This window comes from Centruroides vittatus, unplaced genomic scaffold (assembly GCF_030686945.1).
Source record: "Centruroides vittatus isolate TY-2023 unplaced genomic scaffold, ASM3068694v2 scaffold_1519, whole genome shotgun sequence".
In the NCBI taxonomy this organism is placed as follows: Eukaryota; Metazoa; Arthropoda; class Arachnida; order Scorpiones; family Buthidae; genus Centruroides; species Centruroides vittatus.
The window spans coordinates 864,233-878,509 of record NW_027122682.1 but is presented as its reverse complement, the minus strand read 5'-3'; the positions used below and the strand labels follow the sequence as shown (position 1 = coordinate 878,509).

General features: G+C 30.5%; 2 protein-coding genes across 3 annotated transcripts in view; both read left to right on the top strand.

Annotated features, from left to right (window-relative positions):
• DCP2 (decapping protein 2) overlaps window positions 1–14,277 on the top strand; it is a 208,154-nt gene that overhangs the window by 153,994 nt on the left and 39,883 nt on the right. The gene's annotated exons all lie outside the window — the stretch shown is intronic.
• LOC136987383 (adiponectin receptor protein-like) overlaps window positions 1–14,277 on the top strand; it is a 35,873-nt gene that overhangs the window by 5,945 nt on the left and 15,651 nt on the right. For both annotated transcript variants that reach the window (XM_067285120.1, XM_067285121.1), the window contains exons 2-4: window positions 5,335–5,597; window positions 7,492–7,641; window positions 13,893–14,043. In XM_067285120.1, the coding sequence (XP_067141221.1) occupies window positions 5,349–5,597; window positions 7,492–7,641; window positions 13,893–14,043 (550 nt within the window). In that variant the 5' untranslated portion in view covers window positions 5,335–5,348. The remainder of the gene's footprint in view (window positions 1–5,334; window positions 5,598–7,491; window positions 7,642–13,892; window positions 14,044–14,277) is intronic.

Genomic DNA, 14,277 nt, shown 5'->3' with positions numbered 1-14,277 from the left:
AAGCTTATTTAAAACAACGTTTTCGACCTATTCCATAGGACAAAAATCATTTGTATTTGATCTTGTGGAACGAAAATGTTTCAAATTGTCCATTTTCAACCTGACGACGGCCTATGGAATAGGTTGAAAACGTTTGTTTTAAATAAACTTTCTCGGCAACGATAAAGGTGTTTGGTTATTATATTGAGCTTAATAATGAAAATTTTTATCCTATATTCAATATTATCAGCCTGTTATTGTTATCAAAGGCTGCAAGCTCCAAACTGATCATAATAAATAGATTTTGCTGTATTATGATTCAGATATATAATTACAAAGTTATCAATCATGTTTCTAGCTCAACAAATTATCTTTATTATATAGTTTATCATATCTGTACTGATGTTAAAAGATAAGGTAAGTAATTTGAAATAAGAATAACTATTAAAGTTATTTTTTGTAGATTATTTAGGATAATAAGTATTGTAATTAACGATTAATCAAAAATATGAATTCGACTAGAAATATAGAATTTTTCAGTTGATGGTAGTTTCTAATTATTTATAATCTGGCTTAGAATGATTTTGATACATGTACAAAGTCGGAAGAGCCAAACAAAAACAAAATTTTTCCCCGCAATATATATAAATTAAATCGATTTTTTAAACAAACTTTCTGTTAAAATCAATGGTACCAATATCTGTACGGTATATGCCAGTTGCTACTTTTAAAGTTTTTAATGATATTATTTCAAATATCAATTATTAAAAAAATATTTTAACTGTTATCATTTTTTAAAAAAGATAAGTTAAAATTGAAGTGCAAAGTGTAATTTTTGTAATACTTTGGATATTTATTAATAACTCTCCAATACTGGGATGTAATAAACAGACAACATACCTATACTGCACACATGAAATAAAGAAATTTTTACTAACATTTTCATTCATTTATAACAGACATCTTCAGGTATATAATGCAGAACAAAACTACATTAAAGTTGAACATGCTTTTATGAACAATTTACAATTTCAATTTAAAATTAGCTTAAATTATTTCCCAAAAAAATCATGTATTTAGTGTAAGATAATTTTCAGAATAACTTACAAAACGAGTTAAATAATTTTTCAAACAATTGTTTTCACACAAATAAATAATCTAATTTAAATTTTCATGTATGTAAAATCGTATCTGCATGGTCTAGTGAGATGTATATGAGAAAACTTTATGAGAGTTCGAAGAAAGCATGCCATGCTGTGGATAATGTGTTCATTTCTTTGAAATTAATTCCTACTCCATTCCTAAGTGCCCTATAGATTTCAATTGACTCCAAGTATTTAAGGTTGCTCTATTGGAAACCCTGTGTAGCAATCTTACACCCTGTAGATCAACATAAACATCCTCCTATTCTAAGGTGACCAACTTTTTTACAATGAAAAGGGGGACAAAAATAAATTGAAGGAAAAAATATAGTGAATAAAAGGGACATTTTATTCATTGCAACAATAATACACTATAATAATCTCTATTGCATGCATACGTACTATATCGTGTTTCGATAAAAAGTAAACAAAGCCACTTGCGCACGGTGCTCTCTCTCAAGGTCTCCCGTGCAGAGCACATGCATCTCATAATTGCAGTTCACCGCACTGTACCGAGCCTCAATGCATCATCATGTCAAATACAAACGTGTCACATCACATCATATGCAACGGATCGGCTCGGCATCAATCAAATACAAAGATTTACAGATTAGTCTTCAAATATCGAAAAGGAGGACATGTAGGAGGACACTTTTTGAGGGCGGACAGAACTTACAAAAGAAGGACTTCCCCCAAAGAACTTCCTCTCTAGAAGGAAAAGGAGACAGTTGGTTACCTTACCTATTTGACATAAGAGCTAAGGCCATGGATGAAAGCTTTTTTCTTATCACATATTTGTGCTCCTTCATTCTCATAATGAGACTCCTTGCATCAATATATAATAATGTGCGGTTAATTCTGCCATCATACACTGGTATTGCATAAATACCAGGAGAGTAAGAGTCAGATATAGTGTTTTTATCATTTCTGATGAGGTAAAAAATTGTTGGTGAATACTGATATGCTAAATGAACATTAACTGTTCTGGCAATTTCTCTATAGATCTTAGTATCTTATTATACATAATTACCATCAGTTGTCTCTTTTTTGGATGGTTCTGTTTTCAGGCTGTGAATATTGTTTTGTTAGTGTTTTAGCCAGAGAGGACGGGTATCCATGTTGTATTGCCAATGACATAATCCATGATAATTCTTTTTCACTCTCCTCCAAACAATGTGTGTGGGCCCTCTTTACAAGAGATCGAAAAGCGGAAATTTTGTAACAATAAGGGTCATGCAAACCATATGGTATAAATAAGGATGAATACGACTTCTTACAGTAAACAGTGGTGGAAAGTTTATTGACCATGTTCCAAAATGATGTTGCTATCCAAAAAATGTATAGCTTTATGACTTTTGCTTAATGACGGGCCAAAAGGGTTGTTGTTAAAGTACTTAAGCACTGATACAGTATAGTGCTGCTACCCTGTAATTTCTGTCTTTATGTATAATCCACTTATCCAGATTCTCAATTATCTGAATGTCTGACATTCAATGTATTTGAATGTTCATATCTATGTTCTTGCATGTACTTAACCTGCCCATTACCTAAGGATCAACACTTCACTCACCTTTCATTTTAAAATGCTTGTAACTTGGCTTCTTGAAAGTTTTGTGGCCAAACTCTTGTCTACCTTTCTTCCCAAGTATCCCTTTTGTTGAGATACTGAAAACAGAAATAATAGTTATCACTAATGCTTTCAGTGTCATCTTATTTCAGTAACTAACTCTTCTCCCACACCGGGTTGTATAAACAAAAATAAATACTTTCTATAACCGATAACCGGCGTGAAATAATTTTCAAAATGGCGAACGTTTTCGCTGCCCCTCCTGGGCTCTTCCTCAGGCCAATTTTTATTGCTGGAACCAGATTCGATAATCGAATAGTTTAAATAAATGGAACGTGTTCCGCTTCTAAAAGTTCGAGTATGTGCAGCAACCGCATGCTGTTCTAAACATTTAAATTTCTTTTATTCCGTTGGGAAAACGATGCGCGCATCTTATGCTAATTGCTTGTGACGTTTAACAATTTATGACCTTTCTTCCAATAAAAATTGCCAAACAGTCAAGAGATTCATTTCTTCTTTGAAATTGATGCATGTTGTTGTGCGATTGGCTTTGTAAATTTCTATCTCTTCTAAAGTTCTCAGATGTTCTTGATGTTGGGTGGTGCAGATCACTCTTGCCTCATTAAAAATCAGTGTTATGTTAGCTACATATGTGGACAATGCCGTTGTGTATTTATGGCGGGTAATATCGGATTTATGCTCCTTTATTCTAGTGCATAGTGGGCGTTTAGTGGACCCTATGTACAATAATTGTTTCTGCCATTTGTCATCTTGTAAAGGGAGATGGCAGAAACGTATAATGCATACATTTGTATTTCTCATACAAAACACCATAAAAGAAGGTTTTCATTGGCCTGTTACTACTAAAGATTTAATTTCAACAAATAATGCGTTTAATGCTTTTTGTTAACATCACACAAGTTCTAAAACTACAATTCCATTATGGTTGATGTATTGTTGTTAGTGAGGTTGCGGCCGATGCTTTCAATGCGAAAACATGTACGTCGGACATTCTGCGCCGTCTTCCTGTAAGCCTAAAAGTTTGACAATGGCGTTTGGAACATCAGTGGAATCATACTCGATGTTCCAAATGCCATCGTCAAGCTTCTAGACTTACAGGATGGCGGTGCTGTACATCCAATGTTTTTGCGTCGAAAACTTCGGCCGCAACCTTGCTAATATCTACCTTGCACATTTTGTGGCTTATACTATTTAACTCTTCACTATTCCATTTTATCATTAAAGTAGAACTGTTACTGTTTGTATTTACAACTATTATGTATTATTTTTCAGGTTTATAGTTAAATTTTTTTTATTCAAATGTTCAATTTTATTTTATATTTTTGTCACTGTTTCTTTTACAAAGTATATAAGTTTTTTATTTTGTTACATGAAGCCAAAGTGGCTTTATTGTTTTCTATCTTCTATGTGCTGTAAATACTAACAAAAAATTGTATCACCTTTCACTATAACACTGTAGTGAAACTGCTTTCTTTTTCTACAAGTTTCTATGTTAATTTTTACTCATATATTAGCGAGGTTGAGGCTGAAGTTTTAAACGCGAAAACGTGTATGTCGGACATTCTCCTGTAAGCCTAGAAGTTTGACAATGGTGTTTGGATTGTCAGTGGAATCATGCTCGACATTCCAAACACCATTGTCAAACTTCTAAGCTTACAGGAAAGCAGCACTGAACGTCCGACGTACACGTTTTTGCATTGAAAACTTCAGCTTCGATCTCACTATTATATATTAATTTAAATTTTTTTAATTTTAAGTTCTATATTTCTGTATTGCTGTTTCAACAAATTTTAAGAAAACAGGCTTATTTCTTTATAAATGCTGGATGTTATCTCTTGTAAACAAGTTTATCTTTTCTGTATCACCCTATCTGCTTCCTTCTTTCAACCTAGACTTTTGAGTAGGGTTCCGTCCCCTAATAATAATAATAATAATACATTTATATTTATTGAGACATTTTAGGATCCCTTAATGATAAAATTTTAAGTCAAAGCACACTTCTTAACATTAAAAAGATCAATCAGATAAACATTTTCAAGATAAAATATTATTTCTGTGAAGATATTTGAGTCATATCTCTAGAAATATTTTAGAATTTAAATCTCAATCAAATATTTATGGCTTTTTTTATTATTTGCAGAGATGATTAATTCTAATAATGCATTAATATTTGGTTAGCTTTATTTTTAATGAATTTTTAAAATATATAATTATATCAGTTTTTGAATATAAATCCATTGTTTAAAAAGTCCTTGTACATGATTGATGTTGATGACAGGATGATCAAGGCCATAAAGACATCAACTGCCATTCTGGAGTGGAATAAGAGTTGACTCCTACTTTACCAAGCTTGAATTGAAGTCAGAATCTCAAATTTTTACCGATGGCTTAGACCTTGTATCTTGTATCCTATCTCATTACTTTCCAAACCAGCTGTGAACCTAATTGAGCCCATAAGAGATATGAAAATAAGACTTTCTTAGTATCTGTAGAGCAGACGGAAAGAGTTAATTAAAAAATAAAAGTTGATGTTTCTGTTTTTAAAGGTTCAAAAAAAGATCTGAATTTCGAGAATGTAATTTATGTACAATAAATATTTTAAATTTCTATTTTTTTATATTTCAGAAATTTATCTAAAAATGAATATTCATAATTCTCCAACACATGAAAAATCATTATCTTTTGAAAGAAGATACAGTTCCTCTTCTGATCTTGATCTACCAATACCACCTAATTTCTTGGAAGATGATAGTAGTTTAAGCGAGCCTCATTTTGCGCCTCCTTGTACACCGGAAGAAGATCATCTCTTGGATTGTGAGATAGATCGGAGCCACGTGAAGAATTCGAGTATTTACGATACACTTCATCAAAGAATACCCCATCATCCTGTGAGTTGTTGTTATAATAATAATGCAAATTATTTAAATGTTTTTTAAAATAGTTATTTTTATTTAATATATTTATTTAATTGTGTTCGGTTTGGCCTAACATAAATCATTGTAGTTTTTAGGTATTTAGAATACTGTATTCGTTCAGCTATTTAAACTCCATTTATCTGTCATATTTAATTCAAATTTTATTATTTTACTCATTAAATAATACATGTTAGAATACCTTATATTAAAAATAATCTTTAAATCAGATAAATACACAAATAAGTAGTTATTTTAAGTAGATATTCTAAAATGGAAATAGTTAATGCTATAAAGTAAAACTTGACTAAATTTGGTAGTTCAGTCTTTCATTATAGTACAGTAGATCCCCCTATAACACGGGCTCATATAACACAGTGAAAAAATTTCGATCGGTTTTGTATAACACGCTAAAAGAGACTCATATAACATGGTAAAACGTCATCACCGACTTGTGTCACGACAAGATTGGTCAAATCTGGACCAATAGTGGACTAGCAGCCAAACTACTTGCCGCCGTCCAGTGCCAGGCGTATATACGGAGAGTTTAGGCAGGAAAGTATTGATAAATTTTCATACAGTTCTTGTGAAAACAACATTTACAGTATTATTCAACGGCCATAAAAATTATATTTCTATTGATGATGTCTCCAAAGTTCAGCAAATTCTTCGCAGAAAGAATAACTTATCAGGAAACGCATCCACTGTTTGATGAGTTGCTCCGCGACGAAAACAAGCTTAGGCAATGGCGTCTTCGAACGGTGCACACTTGGTAAGTAATCCAACAATTTCTTGTTTATAGCATAATTTATATGGATTATTCCCGAAAAATTATATGTGATTTGGAAATGTTGAGTCAAATTATTCTAGAATCGATTAATTTTATTGAAGAAAACCTTTCAAACAGCCGTAGCCCCTAAATTGCACACATGCCGGGCTGTGATTGGCTCATATATTTAAGGGACTTGTACAACACGGATTCATATAACATGGAACGTATCTACCATGTTATAGGGGGGTCTACTGTACAGTATATTTCGGGACTCTATACTATTAGTGAACTCAGATATTGATAACAAAAAATCAGGGAGATCATGTTGTTGCACTATAGAATTGACCATCACTGGTTAAAGTGTTCAACATAAAGTAACAAGCAGGTACAGCAAATTATGAGATCTTTGGCAACTGGTAAAAGGAAGAAGAGTTAACTCTTTCTTAAAGCACAGGCGTCAAAAGAAAGTTTAGCAAAAACAATAGGATATTTTGCCCAGACAGAGCAAGTCTCAGTATAGAAAGCATTAATGGATTAAGAAATAATTCATCCTTCAGTGACAGACTCAATGGAAACCTGGAGATGGTTCTAATAACAAGACAGGGTCTGCAGGTGACCAAGAATTCACATAATGTAAGGAAAGAATTACTAAGTGAAAGAAAGCAAGGAAATGAAAAGAGGATGAAGAAGCCTTAGGAACATCAACCTTCTCAAAAATTACAGATCTATCTAACTTCCAAGCCAGAAGGATAGAATTTAATGAAGGGTCAGAAATGCACCAAGAAGCATGTAGAAAAAAGATCTAACCAAGATAGAAGCTGCAAATTCAATTTTGAAAAGTGCCATAGACATTATAAATAACATAGAAAAATCAATTGCAGAAATAGCTGGTAGAGGTCAATCAAAGAGAAAAATTAACAGATGAAATAAATTGTACTGTAGCACATGACAGCAGCTTAACCAACTATTGTTTGGCCAAATTCTGTAATTTAATTATTGATAATATTAATAATGTTTAGTTATATACTTTTTTAGTCATAATTTAAGTCATATTAATTAAATTTAATAAGTAATCTGTATTATAATTTCTATCTGCAGATCAGAGAAGAAGATATAGATGTAGACATAGTTAATTTATCTCTTCCAGCAAGGGCAGCAGAACATGCGGAACATATTGTTAGAAAAGTTCTTGAAGAAGCAGAACAAGCCGAACAACTTGTTAGGAAAGTTTGGCAAGAAGCTTGGAAGGTATCATTTTTATGTTCAAAAAAGATGGTCCACTTCTTAACAATAAGATAGTTGTAAACACTTACAATTAAAGATTTTCTTGAGGGACTAATGTAATCAAAGAAATAAATTATTCAAACTAAATCTTAAACTAGAAACTAGTATCAGATAATCAAATTTTTATTAGTCAGCATAAAGAGTATTGTAACAAGTATTTTGACCTTTTTAAAAGGTCATCATCTTCTTACACACTAATCTATACAAAAAAAAAACCTATCAAAGTATTGAACTTTTTTAATGGAATATGTAAACACAATTGAGTTCTGCTAGCTAATAATTAATCAGTAAACTCTAATACCTAAAACTTTTTGCCTAGGTTAGTGCTTAAGAACTTGATGATGTTTTATTAAAAATTCAAAAGTTCTTGTTATAATAATCTTTATGCTGGTTATAAAGGTTTAATTTTCTAAAGTAAATAATATTACTTTATATTACTACACTATATTATACACATAATAAAAATATTCCACTACAATGAAAATTGTAACAAAATAGATACTTTGATATACAATATAAAAGAATAAATATTATAAAAGATATAAAATAAAAAGCCATTCATCAAATGCTTTTGAGTATTGTAAAATTTGTCAGGAAGGAAGCATAGTTGCATAGAAACCAAATGTAACAATCTATTTGTTATTGTAACAACAGATTGTTATTTGGTTTATTTTAGTATTTTTTAAAAATATCTTTTAATTTCATTGGAGTATTTTTTGTTGATTTTTAGGTTAATGTTACCTATGGTAGCGAACATGGCGGCTCATCTCTGAAACAGTGGGGTTGCATATTCTAACCTAACCTAACCTAACCTAACCTATTCTAATAATTTGGTTGCCAATAATTATGGTAATTTATTAGAATGCTTAGGTTAGAACGTGCGTCCCCACTGTTTCAGAAACGAGCCGCCATGCTCGCTACCGTAGATAACATTATATTATATGTAAGCTTAATGTATAACATTTATAATTTCTTCAAGAATCACACAGTTGTTTCTGTGGAAAAAATAAAACAAGATTTAAATGCAGTGTAATATTTACAAAGTTTGTTTGAAAAACTAGCATTCGTAGTACTGAAAGCCTTTTTTTTTTTTTGTAATGTCTTTAAGGGCTGTAATTACTGCGGCTTTCATCTTGGCTTCTATCAGCCATTCCTGGTTAGTAACTATCTGACCAAAAAGGACATAATAGTGCATAATAATCTAATCACATTGTTTTGATTTTATTTCTGCAGACTTTTAACTGTTCCCTAAAACAAAAAGAGATGTTAAAGCATTGCAAATTTTAGTAAGCAGCAGAGTGGAAGCTGCAGTGATAAAAGCTGTTATAGACATCATAAAAAGTGACTTCTGGCACCGTTTTGACAAATGGTACAGATGCTGAGAGGAGTATGTAGATGCAGAAGCAACTTATTTGGTAATATGGTAAAGGAGTTTCTGTATGTGTTGTATTTTATTACAGACAGGTTTTATTATCTGTGCCAAAAGTTCAGTTTATTTTTGACTCTACTACATATAGTCATTTAAAAGAGTAAAAAGCAATGGATTTTTTTACATTTAAAGACTAATTTTAAGTCATTGATTTATGAAATACGTTTCTCTAAATTAGATATGAAATTTTTGTGAATTTCTACAAGATTTTTCTGGCACTTATGAATTAGACTAAAAATATCTGGCACTTATGAATTAGAAAACATAACGTTTTTATCAGCAATAATGTATATTTACATATTGTAATGTTAAATCAGAAAGAATCTAAGGAAGAATCATATGAGCCATTCACAGGCCAAATCGACTGACTCCATTTGTAAATCCTCACAAATGGAGACCATTAGTTACACGAAAAATATATAAAAATATATCGTCATACTATGCTTTAATATAAATATAATATGTAATGATATATAAAAATACATTCTGTAATGTTTATTTAAATTTAAAGTTTAAAGGGAATTTTTAAAAATAATTTACACTATCAATTTTTATACTTTTTGTTTCGTGGAGTTAATCAATTTGGCAAGTGATCAGCTCATTTATTGTATTCTTCATATCTTGCTTATTTAGATTATCGCCATTTCCATTTCCTTTTGAATGTTTTGGATAAAAAAAATAGATTGATTTGAAGATCTGCATAATCATGTTTAAGACTTTTTAATTCTAAGTTTTCAGAATTTTATCACAGAAACTTAATCAGTTATCTTGTAATTCTGGTCTACTTGTTATATAATAATAAAATATCCTTAAAGATATAATACAAATTGTGTAATTATTTACTCAGTAGCTCAAAAATTGATACAGATATTCCAGACGAATTAATATTGTAATCTGGAAAATATATTATATAAATTCCAGATTATATCATACAGTATCGTAGATCTGAATCAGAAAAAATTTAAATGGTAAAATCCAACTTATTATAACATTATCAAACATTCAATTTATCTGTTTAAATATAAAAGACTATCATCCTCAATTACAAATGATTTTATAAGATAAAAATTATTATGTTATGAAAGGTATATAATGTAACATTAACATAATGTACTGTGTTATAGTATATAAAATCATTTGATTTAATTAATTCTATCGTACTTATACTTGATTATGTAGTCTTCAAGTAAAATCTGGCGTCAATTTGGATTAAAATTAACTTTCAGAATAGCATTGTAAATTTATGAGAAATTTTTTGAAGTATTTTCTAACTGTAACACTTACCTAATCAGCATCTTTCAATGAGAAATTTGCTCTTACATTTTGTTTAGCCAAAAATAATACTGATACATTCTAAAATAACTGCTCGTGTTTATTTTATAGGAATATTGCCAAAGTTACTTCTATTTTGACTGCAATCATTATTTAAGCATATTTAAAAGTTGAAAAATTGAACTAAATCAAAATTTCCAATGAAATTCTATTAAATTCTAAAAATGTACTAGAAACATTTTTCAAATACATATACTAGAATTTGAAAAACTCGGCATTTATCCGCACCAGAAATGTACTACATTATTTAAATATATTTCTAAATTTTCAAACATAGTACGATCACAGTTTACATGGTGTTATTTCTCATGGAATTGATTTCTATGGGACAACTAACTTCGTTGAAAATGATTTAAAAGTGTTGTTCTCTTAATGTTCAATGCATAAGTGTAAGTCATTAACATAATAAATTTTCAGCTTATTATGAAGATAAATTAAGATAATTTTTTAAGTTAATATAAATAACTTAAATGAAATTTTTTAATGAAAATATATATATACATATATATATATTTTCTTTTAATTTAGAAGCTAAGGTCTTCCTGGGTAGCATCTTGTAAAATAGACCAGTTTCATCAGGCTTTAGCTTTTCAGACTCAGTTATTTTCTTAAGTCATTTTTTAAAATGTTCATTACCTGTAATATTGCTGGAAAGATTCTCACCAGACACTGCAAGTTGACATACATCATGGCATGTTTTCCACCTGTTTAACTAATCTAGGCTAGCTGTGAATGAGGGATTCCCATTAGTTAGCTTGTTATTTAAACTTAGTGCTTTGTCCTATAAAATTGGATCTGATATTGGAATGTCGTGGTCCCACTGATTGCTTATCATAAGAATAATGCAACATCAAGTGATTCTTATTTTGCCTCCTTTATTGTTCCTCGAGTTTGCAGACTGTTTTCGGAAATCATTTTGCAAGAAAAGCCTTCAATTTCTTTACTGTTCTTTCAATCTGACGGTAGAAGTCTCAACTGCAAACTCTTCTGCAATGGTCTTCAAGGGTTTGCCTTGAAGATCATTGCCGATTCTATTGACTGCTTCTATTTTCTTCTCCATCATAACAAGCACTTTATTTCTTTAGACGTCGTTCATTTTTGTGATGTTTATTCCACAAAAGATTGAATGTGACTGAAACTTGGCAAAACAAGATTCTACTTAAATTAATATTTATTAAATAATTTAGAAAATTGTGAAAGAAAAGAATTTGCCAGGAGCAGTTCAAGTCCTACTCTGGGTCAATTTTTTTTCTTTCCAAATTTTCTAAATTATTTTATAACATACTTAGGAGTTCTTTGATATTTTGTGCTTATAGGTCTTCTGTATGTCTACCTTTTGTATTTCTCAGACAGGAATTAAGTTTTATAAACTGGAAATTCAGATTAGCTGAATTTGGATAAACAGGATTCCACTGTATTTATTAATTAGCTTAAATCTAGTCCAAAAATGATCTAGTTTTGTACATGTTTGAAAAAGTACACATTTATCAAATTAACAAAAAAATATTAGTCACAGCAAAGAAGATAGTACTGTATATCTAGGCAGATAAGACGAGGTATACATTTTCTTCAAAGTTTTATAGTTTTAGCGTTTATCTGTCCTATAAGACGACCCCCAAACTATCGACGGCCTATGAATTTAGTTTAGATCGGCGATCATCATCTAAATAATAATGCTGTATAGCATATACGGAATTATGTCCTATTTGTAATTTTTCAAACAAACAAATTTTATTTTCTTGCATCTGGCAGCACTGCTTTGCGATTATTGCAAACATTTGCACTGATTCAGCATTCTGGTAATGACCTTGACTATTCACAAAAATGTCATATGGGTTATTCTATTTTGTGCACATACCCTACTCTCTACTAGTAAATAATTACGGTTTGTTAGTTTTTTCATAATGGTTTTAATTTATATAAATTTCAATCTAATTTTTTTGTATCTGTCCTATAAGACAACTCTGGATTTTGGGAACCTTTTTTTATGATTCAACTATAGTCTTATTTGTCGAGATATATGGTAATTGTAACTATTAGATCTAGGATGTTGGTATACAGTGATTCAAAAGTTCTTACGCAAACTTTATAGGAGGGTCAGTAATACAAAAACAAACCATTTTTATCTAGGAACATACGGCCACAAACACCACCTGATTGATGTAATAAACATGTTGTATCATACATGTATTCCTTTCAGCATGATTCTTCCTGTACAGTACTTCTAGCAACTCTGGATAGCATTTGCAGCTATATGTTTTTATGTAAAAATGGCTTGTTCTTGTATTTCTGACCTACCTTTAGAGTTTGTCTAAAACCTTTTGAATCACCCTGCAGATCTAGCAGTATTGGCATTCAATGAATAAATGAATACCAATACTGCTTGATCTGTTAAGTTAACTTCACGTATAGACAAGTGAAGTTAACTTAACGGTAATATGCCAGAACTTTGAAAGAAGATTGTATTAAATCGACTTAAACGTTATTTTTTAAATATTTCATAATTATCTTTAAATTGAATTGATGAAAGAGAAAAAATTTTCAATTCACAAACAGACCAGATTAAATGATTTTTAAAGTTAGAAAAGATTTCAATAAGTATCAATGTTGCTAAGAATTTAAACTGATAACTGATATTTTAAAAAATTACGTGCATTTATTATTAGAAATATAAAATTTAGTAAATAATAAGGGCCAGATTTATGTATTAGCTATACAAGCAGCAGATAAGACTTTCTACTATGAAGCTTTATCTTATTTTTTTAAACTCCTTCTATTCTGAGGGCTTTTTCGAACTTTACTGTTGGTTCGGCCAGACTCCCGACGAACCAGGAGAAACAGAACCAAATGCATTTTCGCTGAGATCAATTCACCAGTGAACATTTTACCCAACCCAGACTCAAAGTGGGCATCCAGAGCAATGAACTATATCTTTACCATCTTGGTCATTCGGTCATTGGAGCCATAGCCAAGACCTCGCGCTTAAATTTATTATTATTTGATAGAAAGAAAAGGTTCTATCATACGTTACAGTTTTTGTCCTTAACAAGTGTAAATCCATCTCTGGCTATAAGTAACTTTTAACTTAACTTAACTTAACTTTTAATCTTTATTATAATAAAATCCAAATTAAAACTAGAAGAGGTAACTTGTAAAATAAAAACCTTTCACACTTTTCCAGCAAAAATAATTAAGGAACGAATGTTTTCAAACAACGACGATGGTATTTTTAAAACTTTGAAGTTTTATAAAATACATCATCGAATGCTTCAAGATTCCAATTTGGAATTTCGGAATTTAATAGTTTGAAACCCGAAACCCGAAATAAACCAAAAACATTTGTTCCTTAACTCCTTTTGCTGTGAAAAGTTTTCATTTTACAGATTATTGTAATAATTACTTTATAATATTCATGCAAGTTATATTTTTCTTACTATATTATAATGCTTCTTAGGGCTGTCATTTTAGTTCATTACCGAAGTGGCTTCAAGATAATGATTTTTTAATAAGAGGTCATAGGCCACCTCTTCCATCATTTAGTGCCTGTTTTCGTTCCATATTTAGAATACATACCGAAACTGGAAATATTTGGACTCATCTATTAGGTAGGTATAATGATATTAAGGTGTGTATCCTTACAATAATTTCGAGGAATTAATTCCATTATTTTTACTTTTATATCTCAGTATTTCTCTCGCATCATTGTGTGTCTGATCCGTTCAAGATCAGTCCTCTTTGCCACCTGGTGGACTTTTTTAAACTTATTATGCTTATTATTTTATTTTTTCGGTTTCAGTTTTGATTCTTGCAATCCAGATAGTTGTGTATATGCTTTGTTT